Source organism: Salvelinus fontinalis, chromosome 28, assembly GCF_029448725.1.
Source record: "Salvelinus fontinalis isolate EN_2023a chromosome 28, ASM2944872v1, whole genome shotgun sequence".
Classification (NCBI taxonomy): Eukaryota; Metazoa; Chordata; class Actinopteri; order Salmoniformes; family Salmonidae; genus Salvelinus; species Salvelinus fontinalis.
In genome coordinates, this window is record NC_074692.1 from 13894526 (window position 1) to 13918791 (window position 24266).

Here is a 24266-nt window from a genome sequence, read left to right on the forward strand (position 1 = left end):
ATCAATATGTGCTGTGATTTGATTCAACTCAACTGACATTACAAAAAATACATTCCATTGCATGAGCCACAATAACTGGAGAAAAGTTACATTCGTGAGCATCTTTAAATGAATGGGTACAAACACTTTTAAAATGCCCCATGTACGTTGTGAGAGCCTCAAATAAGTTATGTATGTTCTGGAATAACACAAACTATAGCCAACTAATCACTATAATTTGCAGCATGTACAGTAGTGGCTCTTTGTTTACACCATCCTCTTATCATCTCTTTCTTACGCTAGATTTAGAATCACATGAAATCGTCATGGTCTCCTGCTTAATTTACTGGACGAGACGTGCTCTGGCCGGATGGAGTAGTGACAGATGATGACTTTAGTGCCCCAAGGGGTTGCGCACAAAGCAGTCCGTGATCTGTGAACACACATGGAACATTTCAGCGCAGTCAGTCCCAACGATGGTCAAAGTTGGGTAAATGTCTGAGAGCTGATGCAAGGACTTCAAAATGAATCAGATGGAGTTGCTGTATCAAATAATCGTATTCGGTATGGCGGTATAAGGGATCAAATAAAAAATAAAAGCACATCGAAACTTGGCTGATCGCAATCTGATCAACCGGACGGGACGTCTCCAAGTTCGTTAAGCAAAACCTTTCCACCATCGAGACAGTTTCTGATAACTCAATGTATAGTTTATGTGACGCACGCAGTGCACAAGACAAGGCTGTATTCTTACAGGTGCTATTTTGTAGCCTACACTAGTCAAGCTACTCTTCTTGGGTTGTTGAAACTCACGAAACTCCGAGACTGGAAGTTACATGGAATAAAGTGACAGCCAAAATGAGCATTTACTCTCATATCTGGAGGTTTTTACAGATATTCCTAGCGACGATCGTCACAGTTGTCACCCAAGGTATGTGCCTTTTATTGTAAGTGAAAACTAGCCTGAGTGATTTTCGGCATATACCTATATTAATTTACATTATGTTTTGCTCTATTCCATGGATGTGTTTGATTGGTATAGCCTAAATGTAGTTATAGACTCGTTATGGTGTTCGAATAGTCTAGACGTGTATTCTAGTTTACTTCCTATAAAATAATATCAAACTAGTAGCCTTTTAATAATGTTTGTGTTGTCTCTTTATAATATAATTATGATCGAGATGTTGATGACACAACATAGACCAGCATTTCCCAAACTCGGTCCTGGAGACCCCAAGGCGTTCACGTCTTGGTTTTTGCCTCAACACTACCCAGCTGACTCAAAATATCAAAGCTTGATGATGAGTTGATTATTTGAATCAGCTGTGTAGTGCTATGGCAAATACCAAAACGAGCACCCCTTTGGGTCCCCTGGACCGAGTTTGTGAAACGTTGAAATAGCCACTGTTACCCGTGTGGTTCAAAATGTATTTAACTTATAGTTTCCTTTGAAATTATATACCATACTTGTATGTCTACAATTGACATACACACTGACCAAGCCATCAGTCAAATGGCCTACCAAAATGCATTAGGCCAAAGAGGTCCACTTTAGCCTAATTGGGCCTACTCCAAAGAGCATGGTAAACAAAGTTTTTTTAATTTGTGGTTGATCTTATTGATTTGTGCTGATGTAACATTGCTGATGTGAATTTAGTTTTTTGCAAACCTCTATTTCTGTCTGGCGTTATGGCGGCGCCAAATGCATGCTCTGGCAATTTCGACTTGCCAACACTCTGCTATTTTCCAACGGTGTCGCCAGGGTCGGTAATTTGCCTGCTTTATATAAACTCAATAGCGCTAGGTTGGAAAGATGTGTCCTTAAAACCATGCGCCAATGTGCCAATTTCACGCAGCGCTACTGGTGATATTTAAACTGGTCTTAGCAGTAACGCAATTGGTTATGCCATCGATTTTGCCAGCAGAGAAGCACAATAGCCTAATATGTAGCATATAACCAATGTTTTATTAAAACATAATTAACAGCAAAACAGTCAACAGACATTCTCGTTTTTTCTTTATGTTGGACGTAATTATTTGTCCATGCAGCTTCTATGCAAAGTTTGGACTCATTAGGCTTATCTGTGATGCACATTGAATGAAAGGTGTCAGTGACTGTAGGAAGGCTTTTTAGGAACATAAACTTATAACAATAGACTGCTTATTGTTTTTCCTTTTATCATAACAAAAATGCATCTTCTGTGTTCATATGTAGCACCCAACAGTAAAATCGCGGGAATTCCGATCCCTGGCCTTGGTGCTGAATCCTCTTGTAGTTTAGGCTATTTATTTGCCTGTTCATTTGTTTATCTTTCACGTGGCAAAGTCCAAAGTCACTAACAGGCCATATCAGGCGATGGTACTGTAAGCTAATCTTATTATAATGTTTGGCCAATGTCCAATTGTCCATGGCTCTAACATGCAGTGCATTTTCGAAATGCGAATGCTATGTGTGTAGACGAATATTTTCATGTTGAAGCCAATTGCTTCTATGTTGAAGCCTGACACACCCCTGAACCTATACCACCAGCACTAAGATTTACTATTGCGTTAAGTAGCGCTAAGATTTACTATTGCGTTAAGTAGCGCTAAGATTTACCATTATGTTAGGTTTGTTAAAATAGAGCCCTATAGTATGTGTAGGATGTACTGTGTACCGGTACCTCTGTTACATTGGAGTATTACCAGTTTATGCACTTTAAATCATATAAAATGTTATTTGTCACATGCTTCATAAACAACAGGTGTAGACTAACAGTGAAATTCTTACTTATTGCCCTTCCTAACAATGCAGAGAAAACAATTTAATAATAATAGAACAATAACATGAGAAATAATGACACAAAGAGTAAAGATACCTTGGCTATATATATGGGGTACCAGTACAGAGTCAATGTGCAGGGGTTCCGAGGTAATTGAGGTGTATATGTACATATATAGGTAGGGGTAAAGTGATGAGGCAACAGGATAGATAATAAGCAGTAGCAGCATATGTGATAATTCAAACGAGTTAGTGCAAGGGAGAGGCAATGCAGATAGTCCAGGTAGCTATTTGATTAACTATTTAGCAAGTTCCACTCATGAAATGGACACACATGAAACATTTATATTGCTTTCATTTCCCAAGTTTAGTGACAGTGTCCAGCAGAGCTAGTCCAGAACTCATCATTGTGCTCATTCACATCACCTCAGTAATGAAATGGACAAGACCCTGTGGACTTTAATTACAAACCCAGCAATATTCCACATCACAAAGGCATTTGCTAAAAAGCTTTTAACTGCCTCAAAGACTGCTATTTCCAGGCAATGTGGCCCTCCTGAATTATAATAAACAGACTGGATAAAGAGATAATAAAAAGGGAGAAATCCTGATAAAACAGATTTTTAAAAGCAGCTTTAAGAGTCTCATTGGATATAGCAATCTCTACCAATCCCACACAGGCCTAAGCATCTCCCTCCCTCCCCTCCCTTTCTGTACAAATCTGATCAGTGCTCTATCTCGTTTGTATGTTTATGTAGCAGTTGCAGGGACATAGGGTCTTTTCAAGAGTAAACCACCATTTCTATTAGGAGAGCTTTGTCCCTGAAATGCTTAGGTCATGCCTGACCTTTCCCCTGGGGAGAGGACACTGCCATTATGGAAGTAAACAACATCTTGACCTAAACACAGGCTCTCTTCACCACTTCATGTGGAATAAGTGAGATATCTGTGTCAAGGCTCCGTCAAGTCGTTGGAAATCAGATCACTTACAGGCTGTTCTGCATATATGGAAATGGCAGGTAGCCTAGCGGTTAAGAGTGTTGGACCAGTAACTGAAAGGTTGCTGGTTCAAATCCCCAAACTGACTAGGTGAAAAACCTGTTTGTGCTCTTGAGCATGGCACTTAACCATAATTGCTACTGTAAGTCGCTTTGGATAAGAGTATCTGCTAAATTACTGAATTGTATTTTAGCACATTAGAATGCATGGGGGACACTTATCTGCATACAAACATGATATTATTGCAGAAGAAAAGGAACAGGCAAACTGTTACTGGTCATTCAAACACCATGCATCATAGGCCAGGTTTGGTTGGTGTGTGGTCAACCCAAATCAGTGGGTTCCATCAAGACAAACTCAAGTTGAATAGCTTGTCAGAGCGTGATAGATAATTCTGTATTAAAAGAGACAATGTATTGTATGCTAGTTGGTCTCAATATAATGCTGACAATAGCATACAATGACAGCATGGGTAACGTTTTGTTTCCTAGTAACAACCAATAGCCTACTGTAATAGCACAGTACTGTAAGTAAAGATAGCTTGTACTCATGACTGAGCAGTACTGTGCTGTCCAGAAATTGATCAGCTGACAGCTTTATCTCTACTGGGAACAATGCCAAGCAGACCTAAAGACACTTATAGCCATGTCATTAATTAGCTTTTGCCTTAGTCTCCTCACTTTTTTTGAATCAACCTTATATGTTTCACTGTGTCCAGTGATGCTAATGGTACTGTGGTACTGTTTTTACCCCCAACATTAGAACATAGGGCCCTATGTAGTCCTGTCGGGCTCCCTGTTCCTAGCATTCTGATGCCCTTATTATTTGCTGTATCTAACAGGCTCACAAGTAGTGACTTATTCTGAGAAAAGAGACACATTATGTTTAAAGGTTGGCTTAGTCTTACTTCATCAGTTCTGAAAATCTCTCTCTCTCTGCTTTTACATATCTAATATATTATATTTAAATTGTTATTACTATTGCATAATGCAAGTGCTTATTCCCTAAAGATAGACACCCACTGTACAAATCTAACCTATTCACAGATATTTTCATTTGGAATCAACTAGAGAATTTGGAAAATAGATTTGATTAACAGCATATCATTTTGTGCTCGGTATATGGATTCAGTTGTGCATTGTTTTTCCTTTTGCATTTGAAGAGCAAAGCAGTTGATCCTTGTAAGAACGAAAACAACTATGTCAATGGAGACATTAGAGAAGTGCTTTTCTGTAGGCCAGAATAGATATTGATTAGGTGGACAGGGAAAAAGAAAAGTGAAAGGTCTCAGTCTCCAAGTTGAGTGATTGGCGCAGCTCTGTGCTGAAACAGCTGGTGGAGGGATTTGGCATTGTGTTTATCAGCTGGATGCAATGCTTTCATCATGGGTAGTGAGGATGGATGTACAGTATAGGCACAGCATATACACTATATATACAGAAGTATGTGGACACCACTTCAAATTAGTGGATTCGTCTATTTCAGCCACACCCGTTGCTGACAGGTGTATACTGTAAAATCGAGCACACAGCCATGCAATCTCCTTAGACAAACATTGGCAGTAGGATGAAGTGCTCAGTGACTTTCAACATGGCACCGTCATAGGATGCCACCTTTCCAATGTCTGCCCTGTTAGAGCTTCCCCGGTCAACTGTAAGTGCTGTTATTGTGAACTGGAAACGTCTAGGAGCAACAATGGCTCAGCCATGAAGTGGTGAGCCACACAAACTCACAGAACGGGACCGACGAGTGCAGAAGCGCGTAGAGCGTAAAAAACGTCTGTCCTCGGTTGCAACACTCACTACCGAGTTCCAAACTGCGTCTGGAAGCAACGTCAGCACAATAACTTTTCGTCGGGAGCTTCATGAAATGGGTTTCCATGGCTGAGTTGCCGCACACAAGCCTAAGATCACCATGCGCAATGCCAAGCGTTGGCTGGAGTGGTGTAAAGCTCATCGCCATTGGTTTCTGGAGCAGTAGAAATGCATTCTCTGGAGTGATGAATCACACGTCACCGTCTGGCAGTCTTACGGACGAATATGGGTTTGGTGGATGCCAGGAGAATGCTACCTGCTCGAATGCATAGTGCAAAATGTAAAGTTTGGTGGAGGAGGAATAATGGTCTGGACTGTTTTTCTTGGTTTGGGCCAGGCCCCTTAGTTCCAGTGAAAGGAAATCTTAATGCCACCGCATACAATGACATTCTAGAAGATCTGTGCTTCCAACTTTGTGACAACAATTTGGAGAAGGCTCTTTCATGTTTCAAATGTTTTATTTAACTAGGCAAGTCAGTTAAGAACAAATTCTTATTTACAATGACGGCCTACCCTGGCCAAACCCTCATGACACTGGGCCAATTGTGCTCCACCCTATGGGAAGAAGAACAGTTGTAGCACATCTCCCTCCTGCAAAGATGCAGAAGCAGAAAAGGCCCAGTGAGTGCTTATTCACAGCGGTGGGAGATGTTGCCAGCTCTGGTATTAAACAGCACATCTGTCAGTAGCCACTGGTGGAGACAGCCCAAGCCCAGGCCCCAGACCCAGCCTTCTCCTACAGAAAAAGATTGAGACACGTCTGTGTGAGAGAAGAAAATAAATCAATTTGTGTTTCTCTTTGGGTTGTCGCTACGTAGACATGGCTCCGTTATGTTTCCCTGACTTTGTAAAGCTTTCCAACGAGTCCACAGCCTCAGTACGATGGCTGCTCAGCGATAAAAGCAGGCGAAGGAGGGATGATGTCACACGCCACAGACCATGAGGGACAAGACCAAGTTAAATTTACAAAAAGCTCCAAGCCCTCCTTATCAGGATAAGGTAAGACCCAGATGCAGACCGTGTCAAAGTAACAATGTTTATTACAGCAACAGAAGCAAAGGTACAGGACGGCAGGCAGGCTCAGGGTCAGGGGCAGGCTGAGTGGTCAGGCTGGCGGGTTCAAGGTCAGGACAGGCATGGGTCAAAAACCAGGAGGATGAGAAAAACAGAGGCTGGGAAAAGACCGGCGCTGACAGGACAAACGCTGGTAAACTTGACAAACAAGACGAACTGGCAACAGACAAACAGAGAACACAGGTATAAATACACAGGGGATAATGGTGAAGAGGGGGATGGAAACAATCACAAAGACCGGTGAAACAGATCAGGGCGTGACACTCTTCCTCCTCAGGAAAAAAGCCATCAACAATCCAGTGACAGATGTGTCGTTCTCTTTTGTCATAATTTGACAAATGGAACTAAAACATGTGTCTCTACAGATGCAGATCATTATGTCTGTAATCTTAGTCAACTCTGTGGTAAGCACAAGTTTATGACAGTTATCGGATCAAGAATAGTTGTCAAGAGGGACATTGTTGATGATGTCTACAAATAGTTGACTTGTCACTGGGGTATGTGATGCATGCATTGTGTATTCTTAGTTTGACATAGTTCATGATGAATAGAATCACATTACATTGCAGGGCTCATATGCTAGTCTTTGGATGAGGTTGTCCTCTTGGCAGAACCGAATGTGCCCATTTTTCATGAACAAGCATCTGACTTTATTCTGCAATGCAAGCTATAGGCCTACCCTTAAGAGGATAATAGACTTGGTTTCATTATTTTTGAACAGACAGTTTATTAACTGGCAGTTTGTGAGATAATATCCGGTAATGAGCACATACCAGGCAGTTGGTGCTTTGCTCTCTCTCTCCCTCTCTCTCTCTCTCTCTCTCTCTCTCTCTCTCTCTCTCTCTCTCTCTCTCTCTCTCTCTCTCTCTCTCTCTCTCTCTCTCTCACTCTCTCTCACTCTCACTCTCACTCTCACTCTCACTCTCACTCTCACTCACACACACCAAGTAGGCCAATTAGCCTCCCATTGACAGTGCAGCCTCAGGTCAGCTGCCATAATCTGTGTAATCTATCAAAATGGCCGCAAAATGAGAGTGGATGCTGGCCTGCGGACCCTCATGCTTTTAGGCCAGATCAAAGGGCTCTCATGCTGTTGTCTCTTTCGACATCCTCACGCTACTCCAAACACCCAAAATTACAATTCTGCCCTGTGTGGGAAACAAATGCAATAACATACAGAAAACAAAGGCAATAACTATACTGAACAAAAATATAAGCACAACATGTAAAGTGTTGGTCCTGTGTTTCATGATCTGAAATAAAATATTGCCAAATTTGTTTGCATTCCTGTTAGTGAACATTTCACCTTTGCCAAGATAACCCATCCACCTGACAGGTGTGGCATATCAAGAAGCTGATTAAACAGCATGCTCATTACACAGGTGCACCTTGTGCTGGGAACAATAAAAGGCCACTCAAAAATGTGCCGTTTTGTCACACAATACAATGCCACAGGTGTCTCCAACGTCGTTTTAGAGAATTTGGCAGTACATCCAACCAGCCTCACATCCGCAGATCACTTGTAACCACGACAGCCCAGGACCCCTACATCCCGCTCCTATATCTATGGGATTGTTTGAGACCAGCCACCCGGACAGCAGATGAAACTGAGGAGTATTTCTGTCTGTAATAAAACCCATTCTGATTGGCTGGGCCGGGCTCCCAAGCAGGTGGGCCTATGCCTTCCCCGTCCCACCCATGGCTGCTCCCCTGCCCAGTCATGTGAAATACATAGATTCGGGCTTAATTTATTTATTTCAATTGACTGATTTCCTTATATTAACTGTAACTCAGTAAAATCGTTGAAGTTGTTGCATATTGCGTTTGTATTTTTGTTCAATATAATTTGTTCTGTTTTCACGTCATCAGATCATGTAGATGTTATTGCTTGCTACTTTTCCATTTTGTTTTACTTTAATGGTTTGAGCTGAAATCACATTGATAATGGGATTGACTTGATCTAGATGATGGATGATATAATGGCAATGGAGTCTGTTCTGATGCTGTCCCACCAGTGTGCCGGGCCACTGCATCACACAGTAATAACCTTAAGCTGCTCCTGCTATAATTTGTAATATAAAGGCCCTATTGTCTACTGTGTCATGGGAATTCGAAGATTAAGTAAAAGGTCAGTCACTTTAATGAAGAGGTCACATCCAGTTGATCTGCTTGCCTCAAGTCTAGTTCCTGGACTTTTCTGGATGGTTTCTTTTTAGTATTTCCTGTTGAACCAATATTTTTATAGGATATTTTTGCATTCAAATGAATAATGATAAAGACCAGGAATTATTCCTGACCTCTTGATATAACCAAGAAACAATGGACCATGTTATAGAACTCCTGACCCTGATCATGAATGGGTGTTAGATAGAGTTTAGAGAAGCAGGACAGTAGCCAGGAGGTTGTGAGTTCCAAGGCGTAGGCTATTAGGAGAGGCTAAGGGTCTAGTAACTCACTAGTCCATCCAAAATGATAAACATGAATTTCCTCTACATGTCTTCAAAACAACACTGTCTGTTAACCTAAGGGTAATGTTTTGTCTCTTGCTTTCCCACAGAGTTGGACAGTCAGGAGATGTCAGACAACACCAAGAGCTCTCTGCCATTTCCCGTGTTCCTTCCAGTCAACTACCAGGTGCGAGATGCAGATTGCTTCTTCCTCAAGGAGACCGGTCAGGACATCATGAGGAACTCCAGCCTGCAGACACAGACACAGCCATTTGTCATCCTGAGAGCCAGCCGGCCGCCCGTTGTCAACGTCAGCTATGGGCCACTGTCCAAAGAGCAGCCTGTCCCTCTAGACCTGATTCAGTCTGTGCAGCTGTTCCGGGCCCCGGGGGTATTCACCTATAACTGGAAGGTTCAGTTCTTTGTGCTGACCCCCCAGGTTTACTCCTCCATGCCCAAGGTGCGGGTGTTGTTCTATGTGGCTGGGAGGGACTGGGACAGGGGAGAAGAGGGGTTAAATGATGAGTTGCCCTGTGTGATGTTGTTTGCCTTCTGGCAGACCCAGGAGGTAAGGGGCTCCTGTGCCCTTGGAGGTCAGAGGGGCACCTGCATGGCTGAGCTGGAGCCTGTAGCCAACTGGTTTAGTCCCGCAGCAGAGAGCTCTAGCCGGGAGAAGCTGTACCTAACAGAGGGCAACACAGTAGAGCTTTACTACCAGGCCCGGCCCAGTGCCTACGGGAAGTGCAGGGAGTGGGATGGGGGCCGCTGGGGTAGCTCAGAGCAGCAGCAGCAGGCTGAGTACGTCCCTGTTACTCCAATGCAGAGAATCGGCAGTGTACGCCTCTTTCAGGTGCCCAAGGGAGCTGCATCTCTGTCTCAACTCAAGCTGGGAAAGGCCGTTGTCATTCAGACCTCCTCCAAACCCCTGAAGAAAGATATCGCCACTTTCAACATCCTCACGACCAGCTCCTCCTCCCTGAAGAACTTCACTCTGCGGTGAGTCTCATATGACATGATTGATGTTTTCACTCATACGTAACCTACTTTACTTTTTATTATGTCAAGTCACGTATTTTAAAACAATAAGTTATCTTAAAAATGCATAATTCCAAATGCAAATGCAACTATTTCCCTATGACATATAGGAAACAACTATAGTGAAGTGCTTATCAGACCAATAACTGTCCTGTAGCACACTGTGGTTATAATTGGTTAATAACAACTAACCCTATTTTCTGATGTATTACATAGTAGCCCAACTTATCTTCTAAATTTAGCCACACGTTCCCAAACTGTCCATTAGAAATAAGGGAATATTGGAGGAAATTAGATTTGATGTGGATTAAAGCATTTCTCAGAAAATATCATAGATGTTAGCAGTCTTACTGGGAATTGAGGCAGATTATTAATGTTAAATTGAAAAATACATGTCTTTGCTAGTGGAGAGTAATGATATTCAGAGCTATTTCAACTTCCCATGCAGTCATCAAGCGACTATTGCTTTTGCATTAACCTACTATATTCCAGTATTTTCATAACTCAGTTAATCATAACTAAGGTGAGTTTTCCTCTCTCTGCGCTTTTTCTAGGCCCAATGGCTATTTCCTCGTCTCCTCACTCACTCTGGCTTTTTTCAGGTTCGGGCTCATTTAACCTCTGTAATGTCGGACCAGGCCTGGGCTCGGGGTTCAGTTCACCGGGCTTGTGTCTGACCGGGATCAAATGTTAAGTTCTGATGAGAACTGAGAACGGCAGTGTCAATTATGCGTGTGCTTTGAATTCATGGTGACTTTGTGTGGAGTAAATACGCTAGGGCAACGGCTTCCATGAGACAACCTGTTTGGATAAAGTGCTATTTTATTTTTGGCACATTTTCTGCTGCACATGTTGTGTATTTTGTGGAATTGCATTAGTGTGACATTGGGGGGAAATGTTGTAATTTTCCGGTAATACACCAACGGTAATATTTTCTATATACAAATGTATATACAGTACCGGTCAAAAGTTTGGACACACCTACTCATTCTAGGATTTTTCTTAATTTTTACTATTTTCTACATTGTAGAATAATAGTGAAGACATCAAAACGATCAAACAACACATATGGAATCATGTAGTAACCAAGAAAGTGTTAAACAAATCAAAATATATTTTATATTTGAGATTCTTCAAAGTAGCCACTCTTTCCCTTGATGACAGCTTTGCACACACTTGGCATTCTCTTAACCAGCTTCATGAGGTAGTCAATGCATTTCAATTAACAGATGTGTTAATTAAAAGTGTTAGTTAAAAGTTCATTTGTGGAACTTCTTTCCTCCTTAATGCATTTTTAGCCATTCAGTAAGGGTGGTATACAGAAGCTAGCCCTATTTGGTTAAAGACCAAGTCCATATGTGAAAATTTGAAATGGTGTTTTTTTTTTACATTGGATAAAAGCAGAGACACAGAGCGACAAAATGGTATATCATACACTGCATTTGAGGAACATTGGGATGGCTTCTTCTTTGAAAGTTGATAAACTTGTAACTTCACTTTTGAGAAAATGGCCTTTGAATATTTTAGTACAGTACCTACTGAAGAGCTCTTCTTTGTCTACACCCATTCAGCATCGTTCACACCCTCTTAAGCTTTAGTCCCACCCATCTCTTCAAGGGTTGATCTGAGCGTTCTGTCCTAACAACAACAGCCAAGCACTCAAGCTAACTGGCTAATGTGAGAGAACAGTTCACTGACCATTTTACTCGCCCATGCAGAGCTGGTTAGGTTGTTTATATGTTATCCAGAGTGGTGATAACTGCAACTGTGCTGCTGGCAACAATTTCAAGCTTTTTTGGCAATGTTTACCGACACCGGCCATATTCAACAGGTGTTGAGCGTTCCTAAATTTGCCATTTATTCTGCACTCTGGCACACTCAGTCGAGTGCTCTGAAATCGGAGTAATCAAATCAAATTCTACAGTGAAATGCTTACTAACGAGCCCCTAACCAACTATGCAGTAAAAAAAAAAATACAGATAAGAATAAGAAATAAAAAGTAACAAGTAATTAAAGAGCAGCAGTAAAATAACAATAGCAAGACTATATACAGGGGGGGTAGCGGTACAGAGTCAATGTGTGGGGGCACCGGTTAGATAATATGCACATGTAGGTACAGTTATTAAAGTGACTATGCATAGATGATAACAACAGAGAGTAGCAGCGGCATAAAAGGGGGGAGCGATGCAAATAGTCTGGGTAGCCATTTGATTAGGTGTTCAAGAGTCTTATGACTTGGGGGAAGAAGCTGTTTAGAAACCTCTTCGACTTAAACTTGGCACTCCGGTACCGCTTGCCGTGCGGTAGCAGAGAGCACAGTCTATGACTAGGGTGGATGGAGATTTGACCATTTTTAGGGCCTTCCTCTGACACCACCTGGTATAGAGGTCCTGGGTGGCAGGAAGCTTGGCCCCAGTGATGTACTGGGCCGTTCGTTCTCACTACCCTCTGTAGTGCCTTGCGGTCGGAGGCCGAGCAGTTGCCATACCAGGCAGTGATACAACCAGTCAAGATGCTCTCGATGGTGCAGCTGTAGAACCTTTTAAGGATCTGAGGACCCATGCCAAATCTTTTTAGTCTCCTGAGGGCAATAGGTTTTGTCGTGCCCTCTTCACAACTGTCTTGATGTGCTTGGACCATGTTAGTTTGTTGGTGATGTGGACACGAGTAACTTGAAGCTCTCAACCAGCCCCATCTGGGGCTGCAGTGGGGCATGCTCGGTCCTCCTTTTCCTGTAGTCCACAATCATCTCCTTTGTCTTGATCATGTTGAGGGAGAGGTTGTTGTCCTTGCACCACACGGTCAGGTCTCTGACCTCCCTATAGGCTCTCTCATCATTGTCGGTGATCAGGCCTACCACTGTTGTGTCATCAGCAAACTTAATGATGGTGTTGGAGTTGTGCCTGGTCTTGCAGTCATGAGTAAACAAGGAGTACAGGAGGGGACTGAGCACGCACCTCTGAGGGGCCCACGTGTTGAGGATCAGCGTGGCGGATGTGTTGTTACCTACCCTTACCACCTGAGGGCGGCCGTCAGGAAGTCCAGGATCCAGTTGCAGAGGGAGGGGTTTAGTCCCAGGGTCCTTAGCTTAGTAATGAGCTTTAAGGGCACTATGGTGTTGAACGCTGAGCTGTAGTCAATGAATAGCATTCTCACATAGGTGTTCATTTTGCCCAGGTGGGAAAGGGCAGTGTGGAGTGCAATAGAGATTGCATAATCTGTGGATCTGTTTGTGCGGTATGCAAATTAGAGTGGGTCTAGGTTTTCTGGGATAATGCCGTTAATGTGAGCCATGACCAGCCTTTCAAAGCATTTCATGGCTACAGACGTGAGTGCTACAGGTCGGTAGTCATTTAGGCAGGTTACATTAGTTTTCTAGGGCACAGGGATTATGGTGGTCTGCTTGAAACATGTTGATATTACAGACTCAGACAGGGAGAGGTTGAAAATGTCAGTGAAGACACTTGCCAGTCGGTCAGTGCATGCTCGGAGTACACGTCCTGGTAATCTGTCTGGCCCAGCAGCCTTGTGAATGTTGACCTGTTTAAAGGTCTTACTCACGTCGGCTGAGGAGAGCGTGATCACACAGTTGTCCAGAGCAGCTGGCGCTGTCATGCATGTTTCAGTGTTATTTGCCTCGAAGCGAGCATAAAAGTAGTTTAGCTCGTCTTGTACGCTCGTGTCACTGGGCAGCTCTCGGCTTTGCTTCCCTTTGTAGTAGAGATTGACCGATTTATGATTTTTCAACGCCGATACTGATTATTGGAGGACCAAAAAAAGCCGATATCGATTAATCGGACGATTTTTATATTCATATTTGTAATAATGACAATTACAACAATACTGAATGAACAATGAACACTTTTATTTTAACTTAATATAATACATCAATAAAATCTATTTAGTATGTTCAATTTGGTTTAAATGATGCAAAAACAAAGTGTTGGAAAATAAATTTTAAGTGCAATATGTGCCATGTAAAAAGCTAACGTTTAAGTTCAGAACATGAGAACATATGAAAGCTGGTGGTTCCTTTTAACACGAGTCTTCAATATTCCCAGGTAAGAAGTTTTAGGTTGTAGTTATTATGGAACTATTTCTCTCTATACCATTTGTATTTTATGTACCTTTGACTGACTATTGGATGTTCTTATAAGTACTTAAGTATTGCCAGCCTAATCTCGGGAGTTGATAGGCTTGAAGGCATAAACAGCACAATGCTTGAAGCATTGCGAAGAGCTGCTGGCAAACGCAGGAAAGTGCTCTTTGAATGAATGCTTACGAGCCTGCTGCTGCCTACCTCAGTCAGGCTGCTCTATCAAATCATAGACTTAATTATAATATAATAACACACTGAAATACAAGCCTTAGGTCATTAATATGATAAAATCCGGAAACTATCATTTCGAAAACAAAACGTTTATTCTTTCACTGAAATACGGAACCGTTCCGTATTTTATCTAACGGTGGCATCCATAAGTCTAAATATTGCTGTTCCATTGCACAACCTTAAATGTTATGTCATAATTATGTACAATTCTGGCAAATGAGTTCGCATCGAGCCAGGCTGCCCAAACTGTTGCATACACCCTGACTCTGCGTGCAATGAACGCAAGAGAAGTGACACAATATTGCCTGCTAACATTAATTTATTTTAACTAAATATACAGGTTTAAAAAAATATATACTTCTGTGTATTGATTTTAAGAAAGGTATTGATGTTTATGGTTAGGTACATTCGTGCAACGATTGTGCTTTTTTCCGCAAATGCGCTTTTGTTAAATCATCCCCCGTTTGGCGATGTTGGCTGTCTTTGTTAGGATGAAATGGTCTTCACACAGTTCCCAACGAGCCAGGTGGCCCAAACTGCTGCATATACCCTGACTCTGTTGCACAGAACGCAAGAGAAGTGACACAATTTCCCTAGGATATAGAAATTCATGTTAGCAGGCAATATTAACTAAATATGCAGGTTTAAAAATATATACTTGTGTATTGATTTTAAGAAAGGCGTTGATGTTTATGGTTAGGTACACATTGGTGCAACGACAGTGCTTTTTTCGTGAATGCGCTTGTTAAATCATCACCCATTTGGCGAAGTAGGCTGTGATTCAATGATAAATTAACAGGCACCGCATCGATTATTTGCAACGCAGGACAAGCTAGATAAACTAGTAATATCATCAACATTGTGTAGTTAGCTAGGGATTATGTTAAGATTGATTGTTTTTTATAAGATACGTTTAATGCTAACTAGCACCTTACCTTGGCTCCTTGCTGCACTCGCATAACAGGTAGTCAGCCTGCCACGCAGTCTCCTCGTGGTGTGCAATGTAATCGGCCATAATCGGTGTCCAAAAATGCCGATTACCGATTGCTATGAAAACTTAAAATCGGCCCTAATTAATCGGCCATTCTGATTAATCGGTCGACCTCTACTTTGTAGTCTGTAATGGTTTGCAAGCCCTGCCATATCCGATGAGCGTCAGAGCCGGTGTAGTACGATTCGATCTTAGTCCTGTATTGATGCTTGCCTGTTTGATGGTTCGTCGGAGGGCATAGTGGGATTTCTTATAAGCTTCCAGGTTAGAGTCCCGCTCCTTGAAAGTGGCATCTCTAGCCTTTAGTTCAGTGCGTATGTTGCCTGTTATCCATGGCTTCTGTTTGGGGTATGTACGTACGGTCACTGTGGGGACAACGTCATCGATGCACTTATTGATGAAGCCAATGACTGATGTGGTGTACTCCTCAATGCCATCGGAAGAATCCCGGAACATATTCCAGTCTGTGCTAGCAAAACAGCCCTGTAAAACACACACGCACGCACGCACGCACGCACACGCACACACACACACACACACACACACACAAGTGAACCACGGTACACACACACCCGGTATGCACTGGAAACATACAATAGAGTTCCAATTTGAGGCTTCATCTGACCACTTTTTTATTGACTGAATCACTGGTGCTTCCTGCTTTAAATTTAGCTTGGAATCAGGATATAATTATGGTCAGACTTGCCAAATGGAGGGTGAGAGCGAGCTTTATACGCATCTCTGTGTGTGGAGTAAAGGTGGTCTAGAGTTTTTTTCCCTCTTGTTGCACATTTAACATGCTGATAGAAATTCGGTAAATCTTATTTCAGTTTCCCTGCATTAAAGACACCGGCAGCTAGGAGCGCCGCTTTAGGATGGGCGTTTTCCTGTTTGCTTACGGCGTAATACAGCTCATTGAGTGTGGTTTTAGTGCCTACCTCGCTCTGTGGTGGTATGTAGACAGCTACAAAAAATACAGATGAAAACTCTCTTGGTAGATAATGTGGTCTACAGCTTATCATGAGACACTCTTCGTCAGGCGAGCAAAACTTTGAGACTTCCTTAGGTATTGTGCACCAGCTGTTGTTTATATAAATGCATAGGCCACAGCCCCGTGTCTTACCAGAGGCTGCTGTTCTGTCTTGCAGATAGAGTGTATAACCCGCCAGCTGTACCGTATGTTCTTAATGTCGTCGTTCAGCCACGACTCAGTGAAATATAACATATTACAGTTTTTAATGTCCCGTTGGTAGGATATACGTGCTTTCAGTTTGTCCAATTTATTTTCCAGCGATTCAACGTTAGCTAGCAGAACAGAGGGTAAGGGCAGATTAGCCACTCGTCGCCTGATCCTTGCAAGGCACCCTGATCTTTTGCCTCAAAATTTCCGTTTCCTTCTCCAGCGAATCACGGGGATCGGGCCTGGTCGGGTGTCTGCAGTATATCCCTCGCGTTTGACTCATTGAATAAGAACTCCTCGTCCAATTTGAGGTGAATAATCCCAGTTCTGATGTCCAGAAGCTCTTTTCGGTCATAAGAGACGGTAGCAGCAACATTATGTACAAAACAAGTTATGAACAACGCAAAAAAAACAAAAAAGTAGAATGGTTGGTTGAGAGCCAATAAGACGGCAGCCCGTCTTAAGGTTATGGTTAAGGTTATGAGTTAGGTTCAAGGGTTGATGTTAGGGTTATGTAAGGGTTAGCTAACATGCTAAGTAGGTGCAAAGTAGCTAAAAAGTAGTAAGTAGTTGCAAAGTTCCTGAAATGCTAAAGTTGTCTGTGATGAGATTTGAACACACAACCTTTGGGTACCAGACGTTCATGTTATATACCTATCCATTCACCCCAACCACCCTCCTTTCATTTTTACCTTAAGTAACCTTCTATCTTATGTAACAATACCAAACGTAACATATCATACTAATTTGAGTGTCCTAGATTTATGTTTACTATTTTATGTCTAGTCTATTAGACCAGTCTATTATACCAGATCTGACTTATTTGTTTATGTTCAAAATCTATTTTTGACCAATCCACAAACCATACCAAAGATAGATAAACTAAGATATCCAATCATATCAAACCAGAAAACATCCTCTTGGAAGGAGGTCACATCAATGTGTGATGACCTTAGGGGGTTGGCTGGGTAGGACAATTGCATACAGTGTCATCAGAGTTCACTCTGAACAACTACAAGTAAGCACAGAGTTCATATATCCATATAGATAGCGTCAGAGTTCTATTCAGAGGACAAGTTTTAGATAAATACCAAACGTGTCGTCAATAGTGTTATTCTATCACACATTTAATAGTCAGTCCTCTGCATACTGTAGAGAGATAGATACATGTTGACCCCTTGATGGGGGAAGGGCTGACTGGTCCTTGGGTATTGTCTTGGGCCATTTGTCATGCTGCCGGAGGTGACACATCAAGAGCACATCAATTAGGGCTGAGCCAACAGGAGTATAGGGATGTTAAAGGGTGTGTGTGTGTGTGTGTGTGTGTGTGTGTGTGTGTGTGTGTGTGTGTGTGTGTGTGTGTGTGTGTGTGTGTGTGTGTGTGTGTGTGTGTGTGTGTGTGTGTGTGTGTGTGTGTGTGTGTGTGTGTGTGTGTGTGTCAGTCACCAGAACTCAACTTAATTGAACACTTATGGGAGATTCTAGAGCGGCGCCTGAGACCGCTTTTTCCACCTCCATCAACAAAACACCAAATTATGGAATTTCTTGTGTAAGAATAGTGTCACATTCCTCCAACAGAGTTCCAGACACTTTTAGAATCTATGCCAAGGAGCATTGAAGCTGTTCTTGCAGCTCGTCATGGCCCAATGCCCTATTAAGAAACTTTATGTTGGTGTTTCCTTTGCCTTCAACATAGACAGGTGGATATTTATGTTGTCTTGCTTAGAGATAATACTTGTTCTACTGCTACTATATTTCCTCCAAACTACTGTATCTGGTGAATGATGGTCCTGTCTGGGGTTCCAGAATCCATTTTCTCTATATGCCGCAATTATTTATTTGGCTTGCATGTATTCTGTTATCCATTTGATGGTATCAGGATCAAATGTATATCAAATTGCCTATCGTTTTTATGACATACTGTACATCTCCTACCTATAGATCTTATTCCCCCTGAAGTTGAAAGGTAAACTCTGCAAACACAGGTGCCACAGTCACAAGGGCTGTGTCTATTCTGTAGGTGGGATTCAATAGGCTAAAAAGGGGATGACCCAAAAAGCAGGACAACCGGAATGCATTATTCAGCATATCCTTTGTTCAGCCATTCGTATACCCAAATGGGAACGGTACCTGGAGGAGACCAATATTAAGTCAGTCAGTGGTGAGCGTTGCATGGATGCATCTCACCTCCTTTTTTGAGAATATCAAATGAAGTGGCGATGGAAGGTCTAGCTGAAGGAGCTGGTCTCTCCCTCAACCTCAATAGGTCCATCTGCGCTTACAGTGCTGCTATTCCCAGGGCACACTGGCAGGCACGTGCACTGTTCTGATTTAATGCTTTAGCTGGGATTTCTCACCGTCAACAGGCCATACAGTAGCTTCTCATCCCATAGTGTTTGCTGTGTGTCTTAGTAATGTAAATGTTTTCATGGTTTCAAGGTATTTCGATAAAGTACTCGAATATGTAGCAACTTATTTGAATGAGATTGATTTAAATCAAGTTGGCAGCAGTCTCTCTCTGCCTGTTCCACTCCCCTGTGTTGGAATCTATGTTTACTTAAGCAGTGGGGCTAAAAATAAGCCTTTTCCCTTGGCTCTCTTCATCTGTCACCCCAGTGCCCATGTATCTTAATCACTGTTGCTTTAAATCCATTTGAAATTGCCTCTCACTCACAGTCTCCTCAGTCGCTCTGCCTCATGGGGTCAATGGCCACATAATAACAACAAGGAGAGCAAAGGAAGAGGTTTGATGGCAGGATCTCCTCAAGAAGTCTTATTACCTTGCCTCTCGTAAACAGAGGAGTACATCTGTGTGTATGTTCAGTATCTGTGTACTGTTCACCTCCCTGCCCACACACACAGCCGGTGTTCTAGCCCTGCTCCTCACCACCATGCGGCCAGTTAATTAAGGGGTCCTGTGTGTCTCTTCTGGTCTGGGCCTCAGCAGCTGTCTGGCTGTTTTATCACTGTTCAAGTGTACCATTAAGTCAGGCTTAACACTTAGTCGTCAACATAATGAGCCCAGTGGTGGTGATCGCTAGTGACCAGGGGACCAGAGATCCAGTCAGAGTGTGATAACATGGTCAAACCACACCTGATAGTTTCATTAGCTTTCCATTAGATTGTTTTGGCAGGTTTCATTCTCTATTACAGATGTATTACTGCTCATATTGACAATGTAGTGCCATCACCTCCATATGCTGCATGGTAAATTACATGAGGGGGAATCAGATTGCTGTAGAAAATGTGTTTAGTCTGTGCACCATTAGCTGACTAGTGTACAGATTGAGTTAGCAAAACCCCAGATCACAGCCTCAGTTTTTAGGCAACGATTAAATTATTAAATCATGATGATATCTGATCAAACACCATTTGTAGTTAATTCAATTCTCTCTGATAACATTTGTTTTAATCACAGACAGTATCACGAATAAAACCAATAAGCTTTGCTATGCGCCGGATACTGTGTCAGTGGGCTACTGCCAAGAAGTCTGATCATTCATCCGTGTGACAAACACAACTTTTTCATCCCATTTGATGTGTTTTTAGTCCTGTCCTGCAAACAATGAGTTGTAAGGATGTCCCCGGAACGTCACCAAATGGTGACCTGAAGTCATCAGGACGTTATGTCATGGTCCCCTGGAGGTTTTGTCTAGTTCCCGGTTGTTCCCGGGGATGTCCCCAAGGACGTTTTCAGGATTTTCTTGGGATGTTGTGTCATGCTGCACTGGAGGTTTTTGTCTAATTCCGGTTTGTCACGGGGACGTCACCTGATGGTCGCAAAAAAGGGACGTGCACCCTAGTTTCATTACACATCATCCCTTTTTACTGTTGCTAAGTCCATCAAGGCACTGATAGGTGAACCACTGATCCAATCACAGCTCTTTGTGTTTTGGTAATGCTGGTGACATCCACACACACAAACAGTGCTTTCAAGTTAAATAAAAAAGTCTGTGCTAGCAAAACTGTCCTATAGTCAGTTGTACTTCCTGCTTTACTTTTTGCTTGTACGCCGGAATCAGTAGGATAGAATTATGGTCAGATTTGCCAAATGGAGGGCGAGGTAGAGCTTTGTCTTTGTGTGTGGAGTAAAGGTGGTCTAGAGTTTTTTTTTCCTCTGGTTGTACATGCTGGTAGAAATGAGGTAAAACGTATTTAAGTTTGCCAGCATTAAAGTCCCCGGCCACTAGGGGTGCCGCTTCTGGATGAGCATTTCTTGTTTGCTTATGACCTTCTACAGCTTGTTGAGTCCGGTCTCAGTGGTAAATAGACTGCTACGAAAAATATAGATAAACTCTCTTGGTAGATAGTGTGGTCTACAGTTTATCATGAGGTACTCTACCTCAGGCAAGAAGTACCTCAAGAATTCCTTAATATTAGACATCGCGTACCAGCTGTTATTGACAAATAGACACACACCGTCACCCCTCGTCTTACCGGCCATAGCTTTTCTGTCCTGCCGATGCATGGAAACATACAGTTGGCTGGGTTTATCTGTGTCATCGTTCAGCCACGACTCGGTGAAACATAAGATATTACAGTTTTTAATGTCTCGTTGGTAGGATAGTCCGTGACTCCTGGGAAGGGCAGCGTATGTCTACCAGGAGATTTGTCACACAATCGGCATATTCAGGGGGAATGCGCACGGTGGAGACCTGTTCTGGACTTTCCACCATAGTAGCACCAACGGAAACCCCTAACACCTCCCCGAGCACTCCCGCGACCACCCCGTGAGAGCCCTCTGTGGCCAAGAAACAGTGGGGTCATGACAAACTAACCAGGGTAGGCCTAGCACCACGGGAAACGCAGGAGAGTCATTAAGGAAGAGACTAATTCTCTCCTTGTGCACCTCCTGCTTCACCATGCCCAGAGGAGCGGTGGCCTACCTAATCAAACCTGACCCTAATGGTCGACTATCTAAGGCGTGAACGGGGAAGGGCACAGCCACGGGAAAAATGGGGATCCTTAAACTATGGGCGAACGATCTATCCATAAAGTTCCCAGCCCCGCCTGAATCGACTAGCGCCTTATGCTGGAAATGCGGGGAAAATTCAGAAAAAGTGACAGACAAACATATGAGCAACAGAGGGCTCTGGGTGCCCTGCCTGCTGCCTCGATCCCCAGAGGAACCAACCCGGCACCGACCGGCATTGTAACCTCTGCGGCCACAGATGGTGCATGAGCTGGAACCCTCTCCAGTCTCCCTGTGCACCGCCCCTCCCAGCTCCATAGGTATCGGAGAGGGGGTGCGGGGGGATGGAACCACCAGACCCCGATCTGAACGTCCGCGGGTAGCCAGCAGGTTGTCCAGCCGGATGGAAAGGTCCACCAGCTGGTCAAACGTGAGGGTGGTGTCTCTGCAGGCCAACTCCCGACGGACGTCCTCACGCAGACTGCAGCGTTAATGGTCGATCAGGGCCCTGTCGTTCCATCCCGCGCCAGCAGCCAGGGTCCTATACTCCAGGGCGCTCCTCGTCTCCTGCCTCAGATGGAAGAGGCGCTCACCCGCCACTCTACCCTCGAGCGGGTGGTCGAAGACTGCCCGGAAACTGCGGGTGAACTCCTCAAACTGGTCCCATCTCCCTTTCTCCACACGGCGTTGGCCCACTCCAGGGCTTTCCCGGTGAGGCACGAGACGAGGGCGGACACCCTCTCACGGCCCGACGGAGCCGGGTGGATGGTGGCCAGGTATAGGTCCAGTTGTAAAAGGAACCCCTGGCAGTTCGCAGCCTTCCCGTCGTATTCCTGGGGCAGGGAGAGACGAATCCCACTGGGACCAGGAGGAAGAGGGGCGCTCAGGGGAGACCCCGGTTGTGCAGGTGGAGGCGCTGGAAGAACTCCCTGTCTCTCCCAGCGGTCCATTGTCTGGACAACGCGGTCCATGGCGGTGCCAAGATGTTGGAGCATTGCTGCGGGCTCCCGGACGCGCTCCTCCACCCCGGGGTACCTGCTCCTGCTGACTCCATAGTTTTGGTAATTCTGTAATTTTGGTAATTTTGGTAATTCGTAATTCTGTAATGCAATGCTACTGGCGGCAGAGAAGTCAGGCGCAGGAGAGCGGAAACTGATTTACAACGGTTGTGATTAATAACCACATAAACCACCGTCAACAGAACAATACAATAAATGGGTCAAACAAAACCCGGTAAATACCAGCATACCGTGCACAAGCACTACAACAAACAATTACGGACAAGGACATGGGGGGGAACAGAGGGTTAAATACACAACATGTAATTGATGGAATTGGAACCAGCTGTGATGGAAGAAGACAAAACCAATGGAAAATGAAAAGTGGATTGGCGATGGCTAGAAGGTCGGTGACGTCGACCGCCGAGCGCCGCCCGAACAAGGAGAGGGACCAACTTCGGCGGAAGTCGTGACAGGGGGACTCGTCTAGATAAATCAATCAATGTCAGATTTTTGTTTTCACTGAATCTCCATTTGGATATTTGGTAAAAATTAGGCTGGGGAAATGTTAGCTAAGTTGAGGTGAGTGCTAATGACAATTTTTATTTTAGTTTGCTTATATATTAGCTGATAAGAACATTTTGCTAGTATGTTATACAAGTGGAGTTTTCTCTCCAGCCTGTCCTACTCCCGACCGAAAACCTGTGACTTGGATGATAATCAATCAATGTGATTTTGTTTCACTGAATCTCTGTCTGTATATTTGTTTAATTGATCTCTAGCTGGACAAGTGGAAGTGGTAGCTCATTTATTCATTTGCTCATCTATCACTGATCAGAAACATTTAGCATGCAATAATTGAGCCTAAATCAAGTGTATTCTTTGTTCTATTGACTCATGTAGTAGCTTTATATAGACTTATATAGAGCCTAGGCTATTTTCCTAATGTCCCAATCCCACTGAAACTCCTAAATCCTGTCTCACGAAAATTCCTAACTTTATTATGTAATCTATTGGTTGCATTATCAAAGCACGTCTCACCTATGCATGCAGAAATACCGCTATAAAATATACCCCACTTCTCTGCGCTGTCTCGTATTGCTGCCCATATGAGAGCTTTGGTAGAGAATGTGTGATTTAATTATCAGGTATGAAGGTAAGACCCAGATACAGACCACGTCGAATTAACAATAGTTAATAGAATATCTCAACAGGGGCAGGCGATAGACAGGTCCAGGCAGGCAGGGGTCAGTAAACCAGAGGTGGGCCAATGGTACCGGACAGCAGGCAGGCTCAGGGTCAGGGTAAGGCAGAGGTCGGTAATCCAGAGAGGGGGAAAAGTTACAGGTCGGCAGGCAGGCAGGCTCAGGGGCAGGCAGAGTGGTCAGGCAGGCAGGCTCAGGGGCAGGCAGAGTGGTCAGGCAGGCAGGCTCGGGGGCAGGCAGAGTGGTCAGGCAGGCAGGCTCAGGGGCAGGCAGAGTGGTCAGGCAGGCAGGCTCGGGGGCAGGCTCGGGGGCAGGCAGGCTCGGGGGCAGGCAGAGTGGTCAGGCAGGCAGGCTCAGGGGCAGGCAGAGTGGTCAGGCAGGCAGGCTCAGGGGCAGGCAGAGTGGTCAGGCAGGCAGGCTCGGGGGCAGGCAGAGTGGTCAGGCAGGCAGGCTCAGGGGCAGGCAGAGTGGTCAGGCAGGCAGGCTCAGGCAGAGTGGTCAGGCAGGCAGGCTCAGGCAGAGTGGTCAGGCAGGCAGGCTC

The 24266-nt window shown here is 43.9% G+C and overlaps 1 protein-coding gene across 2 annotated transcripts in view; it reads left to right on the forward strand.

The window, feature by feature from the left end:
- The first annotated feature begins 348 nt into the window (after positions 1-348).
- Positions 349-24266, forward strand: part of LOC129826226 (transmembrane protein 132D-like) — a 75152-nt gene continuing 51234 nt past the window's right edge. The window contains exons 1-2 of one of the 2 annotated variants that reach the window (XM_055886725.1): positions 349-910; positions 9185-10070. In XM_055886725.1, coding sequence (XP_055742700.1) covers positions 838-910; positions 9185-10070 — 959 coding nt within the window. In that variant the 5' untranslated portion in view covers positions 349-837. The remainder of the gene's footprint in view (positions 911-9184; positions 10071-24266) is intronic. The other variant, XM_055886724.1, reaches the window with a different exon arrangement.